General features: G+C 39.1%; 1 protein-coding gene across 11 annotated transcripts in view; it reads right to left on the reverse strand.

Annotated features, from left to right (window-relative positions):
• The window catches only part of LRRFIP1 (LRR binding FLII interacting protein 1), a 116,067-nt gene that overhangs the window by 15,790 nt on the left and 74,300 nt on the right, over positions 1–25,977 (reverse strand). For 3 of the 11 annotated variants that reach the window (XM_082483247.1, XM_082483246.1, XM_082483249.1), the window contains exons 10-20: positions 23,954–24,034; positions 21,573–21,638; positions 17,747–17,824; positions 9,092–9,124; positions 8,151–8,276; positions 6,729–6,800; positions 4,195–4,365; positions 3,180–3,272; positions 2,621–2,713; positions 1,326–1,418; positions 698–839 (exon numbers count right to left, since the gene is read on the reverse strand). In XM_082483247.1, the coding sequence (XP_082339373.1) occupies positions 698–839; positions 1,326–1,418; positions 2,621–2,713; positions 3,180–3,272; positions 4,195–4,365; positions 6,729–6,800; positions 8,151–8,276; positions 9,092–9,124; positions 17,747–17,824; positions 21,573–21,638; positions 23,954–24,034 (1,048 nt within the window). The other 8 variants (XM_082483254.1, XM_082483250.1, XM_082483256.1 and 5 more) reach the window with 8 other exon arrangements.

Genomic DNA, 25,977 nt, shown 5'->3' on the forward strand with positions numbered 1-25,977 from the left:
GAAAAAAAATCTATTACTTTATTTCCTTCCATTAGTGTAATAGTTCTCTGAGAGGCCATTCATCACAACTGCATAAAAACAAAGTTTTTTGCCAACCAGATTTCTCCTTCCTAACACTATCCATCTCAGTTATCTTCTTTGAATTTACCAATGTTAATCCTGTTATAGTGAGTAAAAATATTGAGGTGTTAAAATGAAATGGTCCATAGGACTAAATACCAAGAACAATGAATTCATACGTTTGTGTGTTTTATCAGTGCCCAGCGCTTGTTCAGCAGACACCTACAGTTCTCAGGTATATAAATGAACCAACATACAAGCTCCTTTATAGGAAAATAAAAAGTTTTTTCTGACTCTAAGACACGTGCTGAAAATATTGAACAACAGTAGGATTATTCTGGGACAATTTTCAAATTCAGGGTTTAAATAGTAATCTAAATGATTGCTACTTATCTGTAATGTAACATTTGTATTCTCATCCTTTGACGCCTTGAATGGGAAGTCTGCCTTTGCAGGAAACTGTACAACATACTTGAAGTGATAATAAATATTAAGCAGAAAAATGCATAGGAAGTGACTTGACAAGAGCATGCTGCGTGATATGTTAATTGTCCCACTAACAAACACCCAAACTCCAAGCAAAGATGAATGAATGGACAGACAGACAGAAAGATGTGAAAGGATATACATCACTTACCTAGCATCCCATCGCCTCCTGGCTTTAATGCCTGTGTTGTGCCTGGAACATTTTTGGAAGAATCCAAGTGTCCTTCGTTATCAAGAATGTCCGATGTTTCCCCATTCGTGGCAATGTCAGAGTCTGGGATTATTCCATGTTTCTGTGGAGAAGAAAAAAAAAAAAGGCTTTAGAGCCTGCTGCTCAGAAAGGGGAGGACCATTCAGGTCTTCTTATCCTTGACAGTCTGAATAAACAATTGCTTCAATTCTCCCATTAAAAATGGCTGGAAGTTAGAAAAGAGCACAGAATATTACTGTTCTCAGTTTAGCTATTATGCCAGAAAGCGTGTGATCCCAGCTTTTTTTTTTTTTTTAATTTATTTAAAAAAAACATAAATCTGCTACGTAAAATGTTCTCAGAGAAGCGCCTCCTACAAAAGCAACTGCTTAATCCTACGGTCTGTGCTAAGGGCTCACTGTCAATATTAGGGGGGAGGACTTCATACAGAAAATTCCTGAAATGGCAACTTATAGGCAATGTGAATCTAGCTTAGTAGCAAGAACTCCATTTTCAAATTTTCTGCAAAAACGTACAGGAGGAAAAAATCAGCAGTTGCATACAAGTTTCTTTTATTCCTCTTGCGTACCTTCAGTTGCTCCTTCAGCACAACCACTTCATCTCTAAGGTCATCCCGCTCACTCCTTATGGAATCAAAGAAATCTTTCTGCCTCTCTAATGCCTGAGTTCCCAACACAGACAGAGAGCGAGGAGATGTGAAGAAAGGAAGGGAGACAAGTAAAGACCATGAAAAGCAAGTGTAAACAAGAATGAGCAGATTTAAGATATTCAGAGATTCATGGAAGTGGCATGAATGAAAAAGGTAAAGTTTACAGATTAAAGGATTGAGTTTACATACACACAGATAAACTTCAAATCCAAGAAATGCACAGCTTATTCAATAACAAGGAATTCATACTAAAGACATTCAGAGCCCAATCCTTCATTAGAGATCCTTCAAATGAGGATCCACTTTTTGTTGTTATCTGCTAGACAAGTTAATTTGTATCCATATTACTTCAACGTGTACATTGAAGACATAATGCAGTTCCCATGTGTTAACAGAATGGCATGAAAGCAGGCCCAGCAGATTTTATTAGTCTTTTTATTCCACGGGTTACCACCATGGGTGCAGTACATTTCAATTAATTTTAAAGCTGCAAATAAATCATCTTTAGACTGGGATGTACCATGTGCAAATGCATATTTTGCTACTCACCCCCCCCCCAATATTTCTATATAAATACACAAATAGAACAGTAAAAAAAAAAAAAAAAAATCAGAAAATTTTGAATTTCAAATTCCTACAAATTATTGGACATTGCAACCATGGGCAAGTTGCCAGATTTCTTTCCCCTTCTATATTCAGGTGTTTCAGTGCTCATTGTTAAAGAAGAAAGCCATGCTTTTATTTAAGAGTGGGTTTCCATTTGGCTTTGATAAAGGGTGCTGGGAAGGGATTAGAAGCAAAGGAGAATTGGAGACTTTCATCCCAATAGCCCATAAATAGCTCTATTGCTTTTGTATCACACTCGAGTTTCTGCTCAGTCTGCAGATTAAACCTGAATAAGCAAAAACTCAGTGCTGATGGAATTGCATTATAAATAGCACTTCCTTTCTCAATATTGCAAATACAAATGGTGCACCACAGCAAATAAATTACCCTAGGTTTCAAAGTCAGATCAGCTGATAAATTTTTCTTGGATTTTATGATAGTGCCCAAAGACAAAATCTGCTATTTGATAGTTCATTGGTAATATAGGAAGACAGCCACACCAAGCAAAGTCGCTAAGGAGGATTTTATTCATGAGGTTTTGCAAAAGCAGGATCAGCTCGAGAATGACAGCGCCACTCTGAACACATTTCAGGAGTTGACAGTCCTACCCCTATTTTTTTGTCTTTCCATTCTATTGTCTCCTGAAGATCAGAAATTTCCCTGACATAGCTCTGCTGTTTCTTTTGCAGCTGTTGGATTTCCTGAGAGACAGGAGCAAAACAAGAAGACAGAAAGCAGGTAACAGGTTAACAAAGAAGCTCAAGATTGCAGGGATGCCAAAGAATGAAAAGAGTCAGGTGCTAAAGAGTATCTATGTGCACGGTTTCACAATTTCCGACATCTCAACTAAATCTACACTCCTGAAGACAAAGTTAGAGAGTTTCGTTGGTTTCTTCTGCACCTCCACAAACAGCTGTCCGAAACACAGCTTATTTCATATTACGGACAAGGCAAAAAAAAAAAAAGTCCAACTTCAGATAATATTTATGAAAGTACTATTTCTATTAGTCAGCTCTGAACCTGTTTGGCCTGAAACACTAGTATTTCTTCAGGTGAGAAACTTGAGTAGGGAATAAAATTCTCCATGTCTCACCTTCTACATTTCTACTGCTAACTGGGAAAATACCAATCAAAGAAAGTATTAAAAGAAAAAAAAAAGTTACTTACTGCAAGCATTTCTTCTCTTTGCTTCAAAGCCTCTTTGATTTCCATGAACTGAAACTGCAATATGCTATGAGCATGCTTCTCCCTCTCAAATTCCTATGAATAACGAAACGACATTTTTATTGATCAAAAATAGCATCCCATGAAAAAGGAGAAAATAAGCCCAAACACAAAGAAAATGCTTACTGCAATGCGATTCTTGAATATTCCTCTACTCACATTTCCACAAGAATACAATTTTTCCAAGAAACTATTATTTCATCAAATATAGAAGTGACAGACATTATTTAGCCAGTTTTGTAAGCTGAGCAGCAGGCTGGCAGTGAATACTCAAGACTCAAGTCCTGCAGCTTCACAGATGAATGGATGGGAATTTAACCCACTCTTTCCACATAACCGTGTACTAAAAGTTAGCTAGACATTGCAGGCTTTAAAAAAAACACACTGTATCTTCCAGGAACTATGTGTTTTGAAGTCAAATGCCCCAAGCTAAACAGCCAGATCTGAAAAGCTAAAACAAGCCACAGCTTTATTATTTAACACCAACTCACTACCTGTCTGATGCTAAATTCATGTAAAACTTAATTCAACACTCAACCATGTAGCTGCATTAACTATATAAACGACTCTCTCACAGGCCTTCTGAAGAGAGCTTTGTGTGTAAAAATACTCCAGAAGTCACTATGAACAACCCCCCTGAATTCACTTTAAAGATGGAATATAAAAGGACATGTGATAATATTAATATAGCCTTACCATACAAAACGTTCATTTAGTTCTTCAGAAATTGCTTTATAAGATAGAAACTTCGGGAAGATTCCCATTTGTATAATCACAACCACATAGTATGCTGCTATTCCACTTGCTTTAGCAGTAACAAAACTGATTACTTATTTAAAATCTTGAATAGTAATTTGGTTGCCTCCTCCAAAGGGTCTCTGCATCCCACCCACCCACCCCCCCCACCCCCCGCCCCAGACTTTCCCTGTTAAATAACATGCCACAGCTATATACATACTTTACTTTTTTCTTCATATTGCCGCCTGGATTCTGCCAGCTGTTCTTCTAACTCTAAGAGTGCATCCTTCAGGGTATCTACTTGGTACATGAAATTTGTTTTTTCATTGTCTAGTTGAGCATTTGACACCATAGCTTTTTTATATTTCTCTTCAACTTCGGCTAGAGAGTCCTGCAAAGAATGAGCAACCACAGAGTCAGTTATAAAGGACACTGCCAATCAATACCTTCAACAAGAAAATTAAGCATTAACCACAAGCATGCTGAGTACTCCTACAGAAACCAGTGCTAATCGTGCTAGAGAGGCTTACCAACTGTCCCAAGGTGAGGATAACCTCCCCTGTGTTCCCATCAGATGTCTATTTACAAGCAAGGAACCCTACCTCAGATAAAATGTTCCCTGTTCTCTGCTGCTTCAGCTTCTGCTTTCTCAAGAGTTTTCTTCCTTCTCCCTCCTCCTCCTGCCCCTGCACATTGGCAGCTTAAAGCAGCTGCTGAAGATGACAAGTTGGATTTTTTTTTTTTTTAAAGGTAAACTGGCCCTGATTTGAGATCATTTTAGATGATCTTAGGCCTTAAATTAAGGCAGTTTGACAGTCACTTCACACAAATTTCAGTGGATCCTTGCAGTGTGGGAACCACTAAATATACTGACTCAGGAATTAGAACTTGCCATGAAAAAGCTGCAGCTTTTGTGACCTGATCTATCATTTTTCATTAGTTTTCGTATATCACACCCCTTCTTTACAAATTTGCTCAACAAGACAATTCTCAGTGTCTCAAAAACCTCTCCTATCAACTTGACCTGAATATAAAATACTGAGGTATTTATAACAACAGATGACGGCAAAATAAAGATCAGGATCTTTTTCCATGTTGCGCAGTCAAATTTTGCAGTATTTAATACAGAAATAAAACAAGTTACTTCAAGAAAATAGTGAAAATATGCAAACAAGGAAGACACTCATGTCAACATTTTAGTTTACAGGTCACGCAATTTCTCTTGGAACTTAAGTAATTATTAGAATTACATCTAAAGCACAGGTGAGATTCATATACTTCCCTTTTCATTCAGTCAATGGAACTGGGGACAGCAGTGGTGAGATAACGACAAAATTAAGGTTGAATCAGTTTAGTTTACACTTCTGTTGACAAATAAGGACATCTGTCTTTAAGGACACGAACTTATACAGTTCACACACAAACTGTGTTTTGGTGCACTTTCCAGCCCAAGGATGAGACATACCAAGCAAAGGAAAGCAGCCAGGATTTGGAAACAATGGTAGGACTAAACCCCAGAAATTAGCTGGAAAGGAAATATATGCAAGGAAGAAGTTAAGGTAGCTGCTGCACCACTCCTTCAGCATGCAGCGTTTTGTTGGCTTAGGTACAATTGACCACAAAAGGGTGTCTACGGGAAACAAACTGAAAAATTACCTACATTTTTTATGCAGTGTGATTATTTTGCTATACCTGCTACACGGTGATCAGGGAAAAAAATACACACCAGGTTTTACAGAAAAAGGGCCAAACTACTCTTTTTCCATTGAGAACTCGCTCAAGATGACATCATCTTCACCTGTCACAGCATTGAGCCGATGACGCAATCAGCAATTAATGCTGGTAAATGTTGCATTTTATGCCTGGATGTCTAAATACATATTTGCAAGACTGCCTTTTCCAAAAAAAATGCAGCTCCTGTTGCTGCTTGCTTATGCAGTGGTGGTACGCAGATGCGTAAGTTGGTTGTTGCACTAAAATTCATTTATGGCTTCATGAAAGTGGTAAGCGCTTCCTTTGTCCCAACTGGTGTGAGCGTTCATTCTTCACATAACAAACTTTGTTACATGAAGGTTTGTTAAAAGAATTGTTTAAGGATGTCTTCTGTGATCTAAATATGAAACCAAGATGAGAGTCACCACCCTCATATGCACCACTTCCCAAAGGCATGCTGGACCTTATCAAAACAAAAATATACAAGCTTTTAAATTCTGATTTTTCATAGCACTGTAGGACATGAGTATTAGTTCATCTTCCAATATTGGGAGGATGTCTTCTGTGATCTAAATATGAAACCAAGATGAGAGTCACCACCCTCATATGCACCACTTCCCAAAGGCATGCTGGACCTTATCAAAACAAAAATATACAAGCTTTTAAATTCTGATTTTTCATAGCACTGTAGGACATGAGTATTAGTTCATCTTCCAATATTGGGAGGCTTCCTGGATTAGGAAGCTATAAAGAAACCCACGCATAATTATTTTAATTTGCTAGTGGAAAGGATTAACTTCTCAAAACAGCAAAGACAACATGCAATAGAAATCATCAACCTTTCAGTTAACATTCGGAAGCGTTTCTCACCACAATCAATTGACATCAGAATAGATACTTTTCCAGTTAGCAAAACGCTTTTCACACACTTTACAAACCCTCCCAGAAGAAAGCATGCAAGGTCAGTTCTAGGTCTCACACTGATTCTGAAAGTTTAGCTGGTGTTAATGATCACACTCCCAGTCTGCAGTAAACCAGTACCTTCATTTCTTTCAGTCCCTGCATGTATTTGCCTTCTACATCCTGAATCTGGTCCTTTAACTCATAGATATCCTGGGGGAAACGGTGAGAAAGGTGAATGATGCCACTGAAGCTAACGGGAAGAAGCGCAGCTGATGGGGAAAAGCAGGTATCCAAAGTTCTTATTTAAATATTTCTAGCACATAGCTTTAGCAGTCTGATCCTAATGTGAAGCCTTGCCAGACAATTAAATTTCTTGGTTGGAAGTTTATGCTAATTCTTGCTCTTCTTGACTGGAAAAAATGAAGTCTTCAACGTTAAGGACAAGATGCAGACCCAGCTTGAATGCCTCCAACAATTATATGCCCCAGTCACACACCCCTTGTCTATCCCCCTCTTTATCACCCTCTGAGGAATTCTGGTTATTAAGGGTAAGGGCTCCCAAAGCAAGCCTGAAATACAGGCTATACTAGAGATGTAGGAAAGACTTTATGAAAACCATCCATCACACTAAATTTAATTGTAACTCCTATTTCACAGCCTCTCTCCTCTTTTGTCCTTGGTCACCTGCAAATGGCTATCTTTCAGCCATTTTACAGTGCTGAAACTGGGACACACCTGCTTGTATCCGAGGCCCTAATACAAATTCTAGATTTTTTTAAACAGGCTGTGATTTCAAGAGTTGTGAATCGTATGCCTGAAAGTTAGCAGAACTCAAGATTCCCCATTTTAAAATAGTCTTCAGATTGGAGCATTAAAAAACAGATTACAAAAAACAATTTAGCTACGGACTACCCAGACTAACACTCAATGATATGAACACTGGATCACATAGCTATTTGCTATTCAAAGGCGTCTAACTTCATGGAATCACAAATTAGATTACAAAATACAGCCCCCTCCCCAAATCAGCATCCAATAAGTGCAGTGCTTCTTTCCTTATTTCAATCCTCCTATCAGTGTGCCATATTGTGTCCATTTCCTATTTCATTAGGTTAGTATGAGATGTGTCTATTATGATCAGTCTGATCTGCTATCATATGCCGCAGGACCTCACCCAAATATTCCTGCAATACACACTAGCTTCCCAGCAGCACCTCTGTAGTAAAACTATTCACTTTTCATTTATAGCACACAATTAATTTTGTCAGAACTGCCAAAAGAGGAGACAAGAAAGTTTCTTTTTTGGAAAGAAGTCTAAACCATATTTAATAACATCCTTTAGGTAGTATTAGTCTATTTAATAATAATGCAGGGGACAGTCCTAGTTAGTATTAGCCTGTCAGTCCAATTCTTACTGCCGATTTCTATAGTAAGCCCTACTTTCAAGTAATCTTAGTTTATTAATTTATCAAATGCAAGGCATAAAACAATTCTAATCAAAAGAGCCATAGCTAAGAGACAGATTCCTAACTACTTATGCTGGTTTTAAGTATTTCTTACCTTAATTTCTCTAATAGATGCCTCCGTATCAGCTGAGATAGATGTATCCCCACTGCCTCTTCGTGAAGAAGTCCCACCCAGAGAAGCTAAGGTAGCTGCTGATAAACTTGAAACAGTACGTGCTCCCTACAATTACACACAGTTGAAAATGGTTATTTTTTTTTTTTAATATACTTTGTGGGTGTATAGTTTGGGGTTTTGGGGGTGGTATTTTTTTGTTGGTTTTGGTTTATTTTTTTTTTTTAAATACACACATTACACCAACCCTTGCACTTCTAATTTATGCAAATTTGATTAAAATGTAACTTTCTAAGAAAAATCAAAAGATCAAAATTTAACAAGGGAAACTAATGAGAAAAGGCTGATTAGATGTATTTAATCACTACTGAAATAGAAGCGAAGCCATGCGAACTCCTAACTACTCTAAATGAGATAATGTCTTTAAGGGCTAGTATCATCTTGCCTGATATTTTCAAAACTTGCAGTAATACATTTTGTGGATGCTTTTGACTATCCCTCAAACTACTCTCCTTTCATAGATATTTATCTATTCTGCAGCAGTAGCCACATTAACTGTTTTAGTGTAGTGAGGATTCTGCATTAAGCCATTTGTCACCACTACAGTATCCACCTCTTTTTTATTATTCTTTGATTTTTACATAATACCATAATTAAAATCTAATAAAGAAAACCAGTATTCACGTGGCTTAGCCTAAAGCAATGTCAGCAAACTGTTATTAAAGGTCAACTACTTAACCTCTGAATAACCACAGAGGTTTAGGAGTTTGTCATTAAAAAAGAATGTAGTAATAAATTAATTCAAAGTTTTGTCCCACAGAGGATTTTCTAGAAGAATTCTGTACACTCACTGTGAGTTCTACCTACCAAAAAGAACGTGAAGCAAGCATTATTGGCAAAATAATTCAGAAGATCCTTCTTACCTTCTCAAAGTCTTTTTCTGGCCTTTCCTCAATCTGTAAAACAAAGATTTAAAAGGAAACATTATATAATAAAGGAGAAGTGAAGGCAATATGATATCAGAAAGGGAATTCTTAAACCAGTAAAAGACTTCATTAGCAATTTCCCCCCACTCAAAAGGCAGCTAGCTCAGAACAGCACTGTCCTGGCTGGCATCTGAGGCAACAAGGCTGGACAATTCACCTCAAATTTCTAAGCCGTACATAATTAAGTGCAATACAAGTATCTAAAGTGGCATACAAGTATCTAAAGGGTGGGCTGAAGGAGGATGGAGCCAGGCTCTTTTCATTGGTTCCAAGTGACAGGACGAGGGGCAATGGGCACAAGTTAGAACACAGGAAGTTCCGTTCAAATACACGGAAACAGTTCTTTACGGTGAGGGTGACAGAGCACTGGAACAGGCTGCCCAGGGAGGTTGTGGAGTCCCCTTCCCTGGAGATTTTCAAGACCCGCCTGGATGCAGTCCTGAGTAATGTGCTCTAGGCAATCCTGCTTTAGCAGGAGAGTTGGACTAGATGATCTCTAGAGGTCCCTTCCAACTCTGAAAATTCTGTGATTCTGTGATATACTTATTACTAAAAAAAACATTTAGTGTATTCAATAAGACAGAGGAACACTTTTTTCCATATTCTACATCACAATGTTTCAAACATGAAGATGGCCCTCAATCTACGAGTTAACAATGGAAGAATACAAAGGCCTACATGGCCATGAACTTAAAGCTCCAGATGTCTTTCTCTAGACTTAAAAACAGCTGCATGCAACAGCTGTGCTGACATACGCAGCTATTCCTATTTACTTTAGAACAATTTAAAAATATGCCTCAAATGGACACCAAATAGCAATTTACTTAAGAAGAGAGTTTATGTTTTTTAATTGAAAGATCAATAGATGTGCAGGCCAAGATAGCTTCTTGAAGTTACATTTTTTATGGACCTTAACTAAAAAAATGCTACCCCTGAACCCTGCCAGCACATCCTCCCCCATTCCAAAAAGCAAGGTATCAAGTTAGACTTGAAGGACTGTATTGTGTCTGCACTGCTCCCAGAAGAAAAACGGGGGCGGGGGAAGGAAAAAAAACAAACACCAAAACAAAACTAAAGCTTAAAACTCTGCTCGAGACAAAAGGCGACTGTGACTTCAAGCAAAGATCAAAGTGAGGTTGAGACTACAAAAACTGACACTGAAGTCAAATATCAGGGACCAGTTCAAAGTTAAGTAAACAGACCTTTTTTGGTTTCAGTACTTCACTGGAATTTACTGATTCAGAAAAGAGATCCTGCACTAAAACTAGTCTAGAAGAAACAAAATCGAGCCAAAGTAGCATTTAGGAGTACAGAAAATTACCCTGTGTACAGACAGCTTAAATGCTTAAAATAAAGTTACGGAGCAAAACCCCCATACAACCTGAGCAGATCTTATTTTTTTTTATTCCTTGAAAGGAACTATCCTATCAACTTTTTCCTGCTCTGAAACCAAACAAAACATACATGCTCTCAAGAGAGGAAATTTAAAATTAAGTGTTTCATCATTATTCACTGGGGAAGGGGGGTAAATGCGTTTCACAACAGAATCTTTTTATAAGTATCTCCATCTCAAATGGAACTAAGTTTAAAAAGGAGTGAATGAAAGGAAAAACTCAGCAAAACTCGGGAAGTCCAGAAGATGTCAACTTCTGGGAACATGCCCCACCACAGTCAAGATGGTTGCCCAAAAGACTGCTAGAAAATTAATGGCTTCCCTAGATCAAGAGCCTAATAGCTAAAAGGAATAGTGTTTTTTAAATGACTGGGAAAAAAAAAAAACAGACGAGATCCGATTCAGGGTAAGCCAGTGGATAGCTGAGGTTAAGTTTTTAAGTTTCATTGAAAACACATTAAGAAACTACATCTCTTTCCAATCAGTTCATATTTGGCATAGGGTTTTTTTTCTTTGAATTACACACAGCAATGTGTGGATGAACCCACTCATTATTTTTCATGTTACCCACGGTATCCTAGGGAAAAAAAAAAAAAATCCCAGAACAGAGAGGTACCTATTACAAACCAGCTTTTTACACTGACAACACATCTCGTATCATAAATTCCTTATGATTAGCATTAAGAAAATTTAAGACTTAGGCTTCTAAGCAAAATAAGCCAGACTTAAAGCACTAGACATAAACTTTACAAAGACACTGAATACACAAAGTACTAGGGGGGGGGAATAAATCTCTGAATTTGTATGCAATAAAAGAAGGTTGCTAATGAAGGCAGATACTTCGGTTCAGACCCAATAAACGAGATAGGCTGTTTGCAAAAGTCAGTTTATTATTTCCACACCAGATAGCTCCAAGTGGTATACTGGCAAACTTCTAGCCCAGCCAAACACTCTGTTGTTGTTTATCAAGACAGCTGTGCAGTGTAAATATTGGTGTGTTACCAAAGATTAGTGTATACAGACACCCTCCCAAATCTATCTCCAGAAACTTATACACAACCTTCTGCAAAGTCTACTTTATGGGTTCAGGGCACCACTCAGAATGTCCTCTATTTTCTAAAAAATGTGCAACCTCAGTTTTTAATAAGATAAAGAAGGGAGCAAATCTTCATACTGTTTTAATGAGGAATCAAATGAGTCAAATAAGATTTTCCATTTACAAAGGAGAAAATGTTGAAGACAGTGTGGTGAGTTTGCATACAGTGGACGTTTCTACTCAGCACACTCATAACCACACCTGTGAAGCTTCTACACATTTATGGTAAAACAATACCTAATAATCCTCTGAGGCAGTATAATCTTTAATAATTAAAGCTATTAAATAACCTCTAAATTTGGGGTGGTTAAAAAAAACACAACCCCAAAATAAACAAGACACCCACAAGATTTCATTTTCCCTAGTGATGCCCTCATCCACACCTCCATTTGGTGCCATAAATGGAATACTCAGTGCATTTTCTTCTCAAAGCCAGTAATTACCACTACGAATTTATTTGAATATTAACATTTAAAAATTTAATCTGTTTTGAGAAAAGCCAGTCCCTCATTTTAACATAGTATCATTTCATTACAGAGATGCTTCTGCTACACAACACTTGTCTAAGCAAAAAGTCAGTTTGAAACTAGCAGCATTTAATTTTATGATTACGTGGCAGTGATACACCAAAAAAAACTGTAAAAAGTGTCTTACAGAAAGACAGAAGTCTATTTTAGAGAATATTTATAGAGTTTTAATTCTGCTCATCTTTGGATTAATGTATTCGCAGTATCAGTCCTTTAAAAAGATGTATCGTGCTTTCCAACAGCACTCAGCCACCAGAGGGAACTCCAGGTTTTCAGCTTTCACCCGGTCCCCTACAAGTCCAGTAAGAAATCAAACAGAGAAAGATCAGGAAAAAAAATGTTTATTTTTATTTGAAGTAGCACAAAATTCTTGCCTTCTGTATTATCATTCAATAAAGAATACTGTAATGATTAGACAGACAGAAAACAACCTCTCCACCTTCACAGTACTATACTCAGCATAGCTCTTTGCACAAATATAGTGGCTTTGTGACTTTCCCCACTTGAAAATATAAAGGACGAACAGAATACTTGCTAGAAGAGGAGAGCTAAAAAGGAATTCACCAAATGATACGAGACCTTTAATTTCTAGAACATTATACCATTTTTCATTTTCTCAAGGGTATGGGTCTGTCTCTAATCCCAGATTACCTTCCTCTTCACCAACAATTGGGGCAATTTGTACTTGATTGCATAAAAAAAAAGCAGAAAAAGGAAGTAATTTTCCAAGTAACTCCAGCACATGCATCTTTTGTCTTGGCAAGGGGAATAGGTTGCTCCCTGCAAAATAACTACAAGAGGATCAGAGTTCAGCCTCTTCTGACAGCAATTTCAGAATAAATCCAGAGCCATGTTACAAAAATGTCAGCAATATCAGAGGCTTACCGCAGCTGGAAACGTAACAAGAGCAAAATCATCCTACAAGTCTATATATGGATATATTGCCTATTTTTCACAGATAATAAAAACATTTTAGTATAATGCTTGAAAAAGTATTTCTCTCTACTCCACAGTCAGCTAGCAGGTTAACCCTTGAAGCTCTTTGCCACCAGTGAATGTCCAAGCCAAAATGAGAGCCCCCACAGCACTACCACAGTGCATCCAACAAGACAACTCTTAAACACTTACTGAAAAGACCAGAGACCCTGTGACAGTTAAGCATTACACACCAGCTGCAAGAGAAAAAAATTATTCAGATCTTTAAATCAATGGAGGAATGGGGACTAAGGCACAATTTCCAGCTTCCAGCCTACTAAACAAGGCTAGAGAGGAAGGGAAATATGAAACGTTCGCAGTTGGGTAGCACCACGTACTGCCCTTGGATATGAGAACTTCAGTGCGTTCAGTACGTGGCTGTCACTGCTCAACTCCACCTAAGATCATGCACTTAGATGAACTTCCTTATAAAAGCAAGGGTTTTTTCTTGGTGACAAATCAAATTAAGATAATTTCCTGCTCTTAAAGTAGTACAGCACAGCTTGAAATGGAAATATGGCCCACACTGAAAAAAAATCTTGCAATAGGCAGTGCTGAGCACAGGATGGTATCTACAAAAACTGGAATTAATAAAACAAGTACTACAGTCAGTACAACCCCTCCTACAATCCCCATCTTACCAGTTTGAACAGCTGGGCTGGGGCAGGCAGTAACACAAAAGGTTCCTGCGTGTTTTTCTAATGAGAGGCACCTTAACACTAGCGATTAGCAATAAGCCTTTAAAAGTCAGCAGGGGAAAATCACTGCTGAACTTTGTCAGGTCTAAAGTGGATTTGTCAGAAGTATCTTTGCTCAGGAATGAGTGTTATGCCAAACGTCATTGCTTAAACAAACTTATCAGTCTCTGAAATGCAAGTTAGCACTGCAGCAAATCCTCACTCCGGAGGGGCCGAAAGCACACCCAGACTGTCAGTGGCTGGGCTATGCTACAAGCCTACCATAAATCCGTATGTGTAGAGGAAAGAAGGCAAAGCTTGAGCACACTGATAACTGCTTCCATGAAAATTAAGCCTGACTGTCTTCATTTTATTTCCGTTGAGAACATGGTAAGATTATTCAAATGAAAAAAGCTATTTGCAACCATGAGTTAATGCGTGACCTGAGGACTGCATGCTCACCGAGTGACACTTGCATTTCAGTTTTGCACTTTGTACGATCATGCTGCTGTCTGTACCAGCCCACCTGGCTAGGCTGCATGCCGACTGCTTGTGCCCACTGTTTGAGACTCCACAAGAATGGAGAGAGTTAGTATGAAAGATCATCTTCTCAGGATAGCAAAATGCGCTCTCTCCTATTATTTTCCCTTCCTTAGCTCAGAAAGTATTCAGATAAATACTACTGCATTCTATTTCAAATGTATAAATAATTGCTTTCACTAGTATTTATTAATTTAAACAAACAAACAAAAAGAGCCAGCAATTCATATTAAAAGAGCCCATCTCAGCCAAAACATGCCATTAGCTCAGGCAGAAGATTACCTCCATCTGTGCAGACGGGCCTGATATTTGCTCTCAGTAGTCTTAAGATCTGTACTTTATATCAAGTATAATGCCTTAATATTAAACAGCAGATTTGCGTACCTGCAGTAACTGCAAGGACAGCAGACAATAATCACTAGTGGGGATAGTGGGAAAAATGTTAAAGAAAAATAATCAAACGGCAAACTTCATATTGAATTCTTAAAAATACATACAGAGACAAATATCTACATGTTGTGTTTAAGTCTGTTCCTAGCTTTTACTGCATTACAAATACGGTAACACAAATGAGAACACAAGCTGGCAAAGCTGTGCGCAGCCGGAAAACTACTGTCACTTTTTGCTCACTGTTTAATGAACAGTGATAGAAGGGGGAAACAAAATTCTGAGAAAAGCTTTAAGGGCTGCAGTAACAAAATAATGTATGTTTTAAATTAGAAAGTTAAATCAAAACATTCTCCATTCTCAATATATAATTTCTCATGATAAATCAGGCTCGAGAACAGTTCAAATTTGGTTTTCTGTCCAATAATGCCCATAATCATAAGAAACTCTCATTTAATTTCAGTGTTACGGAACGTACGAGTGGAAGCGATACACTGCTAAGCCCACTGAAACACAGGGCTCTATTTCAGCATCTTTACTGCCAAGATCAAGTACACAACTAGAAATGTTATCAAAATGTTTCGAATCCTCTGTTAGTAAAAGGCAAGGCAAGTGATTCCTTACTGTGAGTTACATGAAAAGGTGTTCTCTGTTTAATAAAGAAAAAAAAAAAAGAAAAAATAAATCACAAGGTGCTGCTGCATTGACCCAGTGTAGTAATTACAACTTGTAAGAGGAATGCCACCCTGTTAACAAGGCTTGTACTACCTTGCATTAGGAGAAGCAAAGCCCCCGCAATTGGGGCCTTTTCAACCGACTATGGTGTTAATTCTCAGCTCTTCTTCAAGGCCACGGAAATAACGGAAGCTCTTCATACCCTGCAATAAACCACTAATTAAAAAAAAAAAAAAAAAAAAAAAAGAAAAAAGTGCCTGTTGTCTCCTTGCAGAACAGATTCAGCTTGGCAACTCTCCAGCATCGGTGCTGACACAGCTAACCATCTTGCATGCCACTTGCATACAAACAGTCCAAAGTGTAAGCAAAGAATTAGAAGACAAAAAATCCCCTCTAGTTCCCAGGAGAGGCAAACTGCATTTTGTGATGACTGTAAGCAACTTGTGTGAATGACTCAGACTGCATAGAAAAAACACATAATGGAAACCAACTTCAATGTATGAGTACCCAATTCTTAAAGAACTTTAATGGAATCCCTAGTTATTCTGATTATTTTCTGCTTTGGGGATAATTGCGATTCAGTTTGCAAAGCCATTTAAGAAGCATTACTAATGTAAGATATATACTGCAAAAACACATAGCTCAGGGACTTGGATTCATGGACTAATTAAAATACTGATTTATTTATAGCTGCAAAAAATCTTTTTTTTAAATGAAAAAAATGAAATAATCATTTTAAAACATGGATGTACCACTCTCTTTAAGGAGCACCAACACTTCAGAGCGCATAGCTCTATTCTATTAGTTCCATTTTATTTTGTTCCAGTCAGTTTATTCAGCTCTTTCTCACTTAGAAAAGGGCTTGCTTGATGATCAAAAGGCTCGCCTAGTCCCAGCCTGATGACAAGAAGCAACCCTGAGGGAGAGTTCAAGCACCTTTCACCACTGGGATGCAGACCTGCTGCACAGTTCTAACTACAGGAGAAAAACACCAGAGCACACGGGTTTTCAAATTGCAGGCTATGTCTGAAGAGGGAACCAGCGTGATGGGGGACATCAGATATAAAGCAATTCCTTACTGCAGACTATGTGTGTTTACTAAAAAGGAACACTCCAAATGTTCATGTTACAGCTTACTGTGTGGCATGCTGTGGTAGCTTGACTATCCAAATACTCCTTTTTAATTAGTCCTTAAGGCAACATTTACAACATTTAAGTTTTAACTCATCAGCAAAGCAACAAAGGCAATAGGATGTTATGATTAGAAGAGTACGTCGTATGCGTTAATTTATGGTATCACCCTCTTCATCACTTTGTATCTTGGGGATGTGGTAGGTAATATGTGGCAGGTCCCAGGCAAACAAGAGCATGAAAAAAAAGAAAAAAAAAAAAAAAAAAAAGAGGGATGCTTCCATGAAGCAAAGCCAGTTTACTGAAACTCAGTGCAACACTTCAAAACTCACTCTCCGTGGAAGATTAATTTTTTTTATAGACTAGTTTACTGTAAGCTGAACATTTCCTCTAAGAAACACGCTCCTGCACTCTGCTACTGTCACCACACTATCAGGCCTTGCTCTGAAATCAATCAGGAAAGATATTCAGAGTTGTAAACTCTCAAAGAGAAAGCACCAATATGCCATTGAAAAAAAAGACGACAATTACTTTTTTCCCTGCTTTTTACCGATATATAAAGTTTTGTCTTGGTCAACTACAGTCACAGGGGTTGGACATGCTTTTAGCATTTGAGCCTTGTTCAGTCAGAACTGCTTGGGAATTCATGATGCTAGACATGCCGGGAACATGTAATCCTCCTAGCACTTCGCCATGCTAAAGACTCTACAGTACCTGGTAATCTGTAGTCTGAACAAAGAAATTCAAATCCAATCTTTGGATAGCCCTGCAGCTTTGCAGCAACACAACACCAAAATACTGCTGAATGGAGAGATACTGAAGTACTGGAACGCTGCAGTAATATTTAGGAACTCCTGATTTTAATAACCAAAGGAGATGCAGCACTAGCATCAACAACCCAGTCTTTTTCACAATACCCTTGCCGATGTGCTTTACACTCAACTCAAAAAATTCAGCGTTGTCACATGAGTCCAAAGTGTACTTCTATCATAAAAACATGCGCATAGAAGTTACTTTGGTTTTATAATTTCTCATCTGGTTCACCCCTTCTTTGTCTTCAGCATTGCCCAGAGGGTCCAATTAATACCATAAGAAACTGTCTCGCGAGGGACAGTGACCTCTGTACAAAAAAGACCTTGAAGAACAGAGGAATTAAACAGTTTATGGACAAAGAAAAATATAGGAGCTCACCACTGGACTGGCCCGAGCAGAGCTGGCTCTTGAAGATGCCCGAGATCCTGAACCAAGGTAGCAGCTGTACTCAGAAGGCTGCCGCAGGTAAACCAAGAATAGCAAGCAGAGAAAAAAGAAAAGCATTAGAATTAGGAAGGGAAGCAAGAGAGGATTTAGAGTGTTACATCTGAAGTTAGTTACAAAAATGGTTACATGCACCTGGACAAAGGAATAGCAGTGAAAGTCAGAGAACAGACACCTCAATTGTTCATTTAAAAATTAAGGCAAGCAGTAATTTCATCTGATGGACGAAGTAGAGTTTTGATACAATTCTTAGAATGACAGAATACTACTGATTTATTAATATATCTTAAGATACCAGTCACAAGTAAACAACTCAAGTCTTTATACAAAAGGCTCAATCCCGCTACTTTTCAAGAGCTCTGAGGTTCTCTGGTGAGCTTTCTTCCCATATTTCCAATGTTGTGCACATATAATATGAATTCGTGCTCTGCAGGCCAAAGCAAGAAACATCCATCTATGTGGTGATTAAAATAAAAACTGAGACCATCTCAGAGACTGAGAATCTCTCTTGTTCTTCCAGCACCTGCAGTCCTCATCCCCTGCCAAAGTATTTCAGTCTTTCTTAAAAGCAAACATCTAAGCAGTGATGCAGAACAGACAGGGCTGACCTGTTGCTGACAAGGGCAAAGAATGCGTCCATGCTGTTTTATTTCCAGAGGTGGAAATAACGGAATAGAAGTAGAGAAGGGAAGTGAAAATTTGAAGTGTCAGGGAAACAGAACTGAAACTTATTCTGGAAACGTATTTTAGAATTATTCCATCTATTTTCACAGATTTCAGAGTAGCAACTTCATACTCAAGCTTGTATTTAGATGTACTTTATAGAAAGATATATAAGCATATATAAAAGGGAGTTTTTGATACATTCAGAACAGACTAGAATTAAAGAAGTTTTTGAGGTTTACCTGACATGATATTTTTCCTGTTGCTACTACCTCACAGCAATTGAATGCGGCCTTTCTAAAGAGGCATGTCAGTCCATCAAATTTCACATGCAAAAGCTTCTACCGACACAAGGGCAGAGGCAGTTCCAGGACAGGAACAAGCATGAGGAACTGCTCTTCTCAGCAGCTCAGACTGTGCTGCTAACGACCTTCATGAGTTTATAGGTGCTTAAGACTGTTTCTCAGATACAAAAACACTGAAGTCTAAAGAATTATCGTACTTTTGAGATGCATGTATTCTGTTGTGTGTTTTTTTAAGGTTTGTTCTATTAAGTTACCTGGCCACTACAGGAATCCCCTGGACTCCAGAGACAGCCAGGTCTTCACCAAGCTACTGGAGGACTGTTTCAGCATCATTAGTCATGCTAACAAAGTGGCACAGTATTAAATGAAAATTAGGCTTACAATACTAGTAAATGATAAGAGGGTAAGCTGGAAATAACCTCAGCTACAGTACAACCATAAGCTTAGTTACTAACCACAAAGCATTACAATCCAAGGTACATAGCAAGGTACATGGCCATTAGCAAGCCCCTGAAGCAGGGCAGAACATGACCAAGCCATGTCCTCAGATGTCTTACATTAAGTGACACTGGCTTCATGCACTGGCTTCATGTACCTGAACTAGTGAGCTTGATTTCAGATATGACAATACGTAAAACTTAGAACTGCGTTGAAGATACTTGCAAACTGTATGCAATCACAGCCACGTGAAGTTCTAAATTAAAGCAAAAAGCACTCTAGTAAATACTTAGATTTTGTTTTCTTATTAAGTATTTCTAGCAGAGAAGCCTTGTGCCATCACTGGTGTTTTATGTTTTAACATAACAAGGATGTAGAATAAACGTGAAACACATGACAAGGAAAAAGCATTAACTACTGATGAATCTCATATTAATGTTTCACAGGACCTATTTATTCCATAATTGCCCTCTGTGTATCACAGGGCAGAATATAGGAGCAAGTGCCACTTGTTCAGCTGAGACCAAGACAAGGCCCATTTCAGCCTCGTCCCCTGCATTCGCCTGTCATTTGATCATCCAAACACATTCTTTGGGGACAGCTACCCAAACAGCACACTCTCTACATGTTAAAAGTGCTACGAGGTTCAGAGATGTTAAAATAACCACAGATAAGTCAGCAACTGTGACAAGGCCATTCCCTTTCAGGCAAAAATCCTTGCACTTCAACTTCTCTCATTACTACAGGTGACTGTGCAACAGAAACTGGGAAGGCTGAGCTATACACAGGCTTCCAAATACCTGTGGCACTGGGTGGGATGGGATGGAGGAAGGGGAACAAGCATCACCATTTTATTCAGTGTTCCCTGCTCAAGCCATCAACAGTGGCCGAAAGAGTTGTAAACAGCGTTTGGGCTCAGAGCCCACTGTAAATTTCTCCCAGGAGTAGAAGTGTATCATCTGGAGCTCTGAGAGATTCATCTCAAACAAACGAAGACATCCCATACAAACAAAGGGCTAACAACCAGCTCAGCACAGCCTCAGTGGCAATTTCACTGAATTGCAGGCTGCCACAACAGACCAAACAGAGAAGTACCGATGAGTTTTCCGAGGCAGGCAAATGAAAACAAGGCACAAATGTGAAACAAAGTAATCTGAAGCTTAACATCAGTAGCTTAACATCACTAGCAGCAAGATGCACAGCCCAACTAGTGAATCAGTGTGATTACAAGAGGATGGCATAACCCTTTAAAGGCTAACAAGTGCTTAGCAGGCATTCTTGAAAGTTTGTTTCCTTCTCCAAGCTAATAAAATTGTAACTTTTAACATTAAATTAATATCAGTGCTTTGTCTTGAGGCTTTTTTCTGTTCAGGTCTTGGGTGTTTTTTTGTTTGCTGGGGTTTCTTTTTGTTTGATTGGTTGGGTTTGTTTCTGGGTGGGGTTTTTTTTTGTTTGTTTGGGTGGGTTTTTTTTTTGTTTTTTTTTTTTTTTTTTTTTTTTTTTTTTTTTTTTTTTTTATAATCAGCAAAGGAGTTCAGAGGCAGAATAAGCACTGGGCCCACAGAGCAGAATTTAAAAATCAAAAGACTGATTTATTTTTTCCAGGCAGATACAACAGCAGCAGATGTACTGCCTAGTGCAAACACCCATCATGACACAGAGGGCCCATCTGAGAAGAGGTAATCTGTAAACCAAACCCTGCAGCCTCTCTTTTTTGAATGGAAAGAATTTATATTATCATACCTCATATTGTCTTTCCCCATAAATGACAGACACCTCTGCTCACAGGAGCATGTATTTTGAAAACGTTGTCACAAGTTGCCTGAGACATCACTACAGAACATAAATCTAAGAAACAAAACCAAGCAAGCCATACGTTCACAACAATCCTTTCCTTCATGCTAGCAGACAAGTGCTAATGGGGAAGTGATTTTATTTATTTATTTGTTAGAAAACCCTGTTTTATTCTCAGTTTTCAAAAGAAGAATTAAGTCTCAGCGAGGGAAGGGACTTTATGTACCATCCTTCCAAGGTGTTTTATCTGCAAACCAAGTGCAAGGTAGAGCTGAATTCCCCTTGCCGCAGGGAAGGCGAGTGCCTAGCGCCAGGCTGCGTTGGTGCTAGCCAGAGTTGGTCTGCACAAAGCCAGGAGTTACTACAGCAGTTAAATCACTACTTATTATTTCATTGAAGCTCACAGAAACAGTGCTCGTACTTTTGCCTACGGCAGCAGGCTATGAAAATCACACAGTCCATCTTAAATGTTCCTCAGCCCAGAAAAGGCCGTGTTCTGGTACACACATGTTACTGGAGGACAGAGACAAGACAACAGGGAAATGCAGAAAATATCTTACAGCACGAGAACTAGAGGCACTATACCGACGACTCCCACTGTAAACGCTCTCGTCATACACAGACGCCTACAATTAAAAGACAGTCAGAACAGGACTGGCAGACCTAGTTTCTCATTTCAGTCTGGAGCATTACAAGTTCACAAGGTGCAGCGCAAGGGACATAAGGGAATGAACAGTATGTGCAAGGACAGGGACATCTCCTGTACACAACCACAAGCAACATGCAAGTGAAGATCTAACACAACCTGAAGTCAGTGAGCTGGGAAACGCCACAAGGGACGTGCAGAATCTGACATCCACCCCCAGTCCATCATACAGTCATGCATTTCTAACCGTTCTCCTAATCAACAATTCAACAGTTTATGTTGCCTTCCAACAAAACAGCTACATCAATTCTTAAGTTGTTCAAATCTGTTTAACTTTCATTTTTGGTGCTGGCATAATATGGGGGGGGCAAAAAAAAACGCCCACACTTACACCTGATAGATTTCACTTACTAGCCAGTTTACCAAATTAATAAAAAAGGAGAAAGATGCATATTCTAAGACTCTGGCTCCAGTTTAGCATATACATGCTAAATCTCAGGAAACACAGGAAACTCTACCTTTAAGCATTGAGAATAAAATCTGAGAGAAGGTCATTTTAAAGGTTAAACAAGTAGAGTGGAAGTTGGATGCAAAAATTTTTAAAACAGAGTTTTGTTAGCTGTTGCACAACCAGAAAGAATTGATGTTGCCTCTCTCTGGCCTGCTTCTGCACACTGTAGCTAATTACACCAAAAGGAAGACAACCATCTCCATCCAGAGAGAAGCACGTGGCAGCATCACAACCCCATGAGCAGTGGTTGCGGAGTTCCAATGGGAATAAAAGGAAGGATCAGCAAATCCAGGTCTGTATAAACAGCATTGCACACATGCATTCAGATGGTTCAGACACTAGAGTGTGAAATAAATGGACCCAACAGGAACTACAGAGCTAAGAGACAACATATGCATGGCTGAAGGTGAGTGGCTTCGGTATTTGTGTTTAGAGCATTAGTACAACAAACCCTGTAACTTCTGGCTGGCAGGGCATCACTGTACAGCAAGGAGGGCTGAGGAAGACAAGCACAAAACTTTTTTGCATAGAAAATGAAACATAAAAAAGATGCCTACAGCAGAATTAACTATCTTGATAAGACATTAGGATAATGAACTACAACAGAAGGAAACACAGTGTAGAGAATATTAGTCATCTGTGCCATAAAAGCATTAGAGCTCAACTCCCAAAGACTAAGAATACCAAGCAGACACGTGCATTTCCTACAGGAAGGGAGGGCACGACAGTATGCAAGAGCAAAACAGTATAATTTAATTTTAGGTTAAGTTGTTATTGTCTCGCACACATTTGTGTATAGCAGCCAGAAAGGGTGTTTCTCCTCACTTCAACCAAAGCCAGAAAAAGAGCTACATACAAAGACAGAAGTGTTTTAAGATATACATTTTGAGTGTTTCACACAGCTATAAGATCAACTCTTGCCTATTTCATTATTAAACAGAAATGCAGAGAAAACCCAAATAATTCAGGACAAAATTATGAGTACTTAAGTCAGAGCATTATAAAGCAAATTACTTGCTGTTAGTAACCATCATTCACAAGATGCAGAGATTAAGTTCATAGAGCACATACTGTATCCGGTATTATTAGGTGCAAGAGATACTCCAGCAGTGATCCCCAGCCCACAGCTTGCAGACAATGTGCTGCTGAAAGCCACCCCGCTCATCTGCAGTGTCCCCAATCGCCGGCCACCACAAAGCACCGGGCGATGTCCTCGTGCTGCTGCCCATCGGGCAGGACAGGCTGCGGATCACTGCTCAAGCACTGCTTTGCTAGAGCCGGCCTGGCTGAGCTCTGTCCACACGCAGAGGACAATCCAACCTCCTGGGTGATTTTGAAGCTTCAGCGATTTTCTTGTAGCAGTCTGTGAATTACTTGCCTGTAATTTCATTTTATGCAGCCTGGACTGTCTTAAGCTTGCTAGACTGACAAAGTCAGCAGAGAGTTGCCTCAAATAGAATAGAGAGCTTCAGTTAATTAAGATTTCCCTTATTTTTCCAGACCAAGTGAAGCCAAAAGCAAACAAAATAACTGTAGGAAAGGGAGGAGCAGCAAAGGAAAACTAATTGTGCTCATTTTAAAACAGCTTTCCATTACTCACTCCAATCTTAAGAGGTCTGTTTTGGAGTTTTTTTTTTGTTTTTTTTTTTTTTTTTAAGTTTCACTAAAAAGAGCTACAGAGATTCTTGAGAATTGGTCCAAATTCATTCCTAAGTACAAGAGGTTGTATTATCCAAATGAAGTCAGAACAAGTCCAGGCCAGGTAAAGCCAGAAAGCAACAGACCCAGTTTCCATTTTGGGAAGAAGGTTGAGATGTGGAAGCATAACCACTGTTGTGAAGACCCATATCAGAGTAGTATGAAGCCTGCATTAATAACAAACAAAAAAACCCTTGATAACTCAGCTTCATGACATGAAGGGCTTTCTAAATTCCTTTAAACGGGAAGCAAAAAGTTGATTAAGTGCTTACAAAGAGTCAAAGTGGTCACAGATGCAAAAAGAGGACCTAACTGCATTAAGGAAACTGCATTAAAGGTATGAGGATGTGTGAAAATTGTGTGCCCTTTCCATTTGTAAGGTAGAGACTTATTTAAATAAACAAAAGGTCTTTCCTGTATTCCTACAGCACCTTATGCACAAAATACCTGTTTGGTTTATTTTCCACTGAAAAGGCTTTAAACCCTCACAATGTCTCCTCCCTTCTCATTGCTGTGATCCAACGTGACAGTATGCTGCAAGGACATGGTTTCCATGGGACTTGGAAGAAGATGGACCACATTTCCAAAACCACATATGCAATTCATGCAGCTAAATTTCATCCTAACTCTAGTTAAATGAAGCTGTATTTATCAACGGACTTCCAACAAAACAGACAACATCTGTTTTACAAGATCGTAAGCTTTCATGCTGGAACTCAGAATAAATAGCTGCATCATAGCTTCATACCCAAAAACCCAGTCTCCTGCCTTAAAGGATTTATTTCTTTGCATGTGTAGTCCTACCGATGCAGACAGAGTGCATTGCCACTGCCCATCAAGGACAGAAAAACAGATTGGTCAGAGAGTAGGTCAGCTTCCTTTGGAATTCTTGAGGAGTTTATGCTCTGTAAGCTAAACCCACAAGAGTTGCAGGAGAAGGTGTCAGGACAGCTCTGCTGGGAGACAGAGAGCAAAGCCAGGGACCAAAACTGTTGGGTGCACCCATCAGGAAAAGTGAGCAGCCCACTGTCAGATATGCAAGACAATGCAAAGAAAAGTTTTCTGTAAGAAGTGAGACTATCTAAACTAAACACCTTCTTTTATGCAGCTTCCTACCTACCATCTAGCCAACCCGGCACTTTTGGTCTGCCTATTTGGTCTCCGCAGGAATGGGGAGATCTTAATTCAACTTCAAGTTAAACACTAAAAGTACCAATAGTGACTGACTGACAACTCCAGTGGACTTAAAATCACCCTTACCCTCCAAAACACTACTTTATTTATCTAGTGTGATATACATCATCTCCATTCATTCCCCCTGGCACCTGTACTGTAGTGTAGGATGCCAGCTCAGCTTTTCTGCTGTCATGTATTATCTGTGAGAATTTCCGCTGCATAAACGCTTCAATATAAAGCTGGCACGTAGGGCTTGCCAGGGTGCAGGAAGGCTGACAGCAGTAGGATATTTATAATACTGAGTGGATCTAGGTATTTTGGCTTCCCAAAAGCTTTAAGAGGATGCAACAATATATTATGAACAACTTACATTGTTATAAACAGCTGTTTTTAACATGCAGGGATATTTAAATTTGCAAACCAAGGTCTGTTCTCAATGCAGATTGGAAAGCCATACATAAGACATTATGCATCTCACAGAGCCAAAGGAATCAAGAAAATACAGGCATACTAGGAAGACTTTGCATTTTCCTCATGTACAGAAAAACGTCAGCCCAAAAGCACATCTAAAATGTGACAAAACAGTTACTCTGCCACGCCAGGGACAGATGCAGCCCTGAGCCGAGCAGGGCAGCGTACAAAGCCACCCTAGGAAGGCGTGCTTAGGAGGGAGCACAGCCTGCTGCAGCCAGCATGCAGGGGCAAGAGAGGAAACGCTACCTCCCCGCATCCCCACCCTTGTGAAATAACTTCTGTGCTCGCACAGTCTCCTGTAACTAGTCCTACAATAATACATGAGTTGCAAAGGTATTTTCAAAGCCTCCTAAGCACTGTTTCCCATGGGTGCGTGCACGCTGGTGGGAATGGTTGTTCTGAAAGACCTCCACACCTCTCCCTTTTTTGCTATACTCCAGAGATCTCCTTTTACAGCTGT

This window comes from Vanellus vanellus (genome assembly GCF_965231255.1).
Source record: "Vanellus vanellus genome assembly, chromosome: 5".
NCBI classification, from domain to species: domain Eukaryota; kingdom Metazoa; phylum Chordata; class Aves; order Charadriiformes; family Charadriidae; genus Vanellus; species Vanellus vanellus.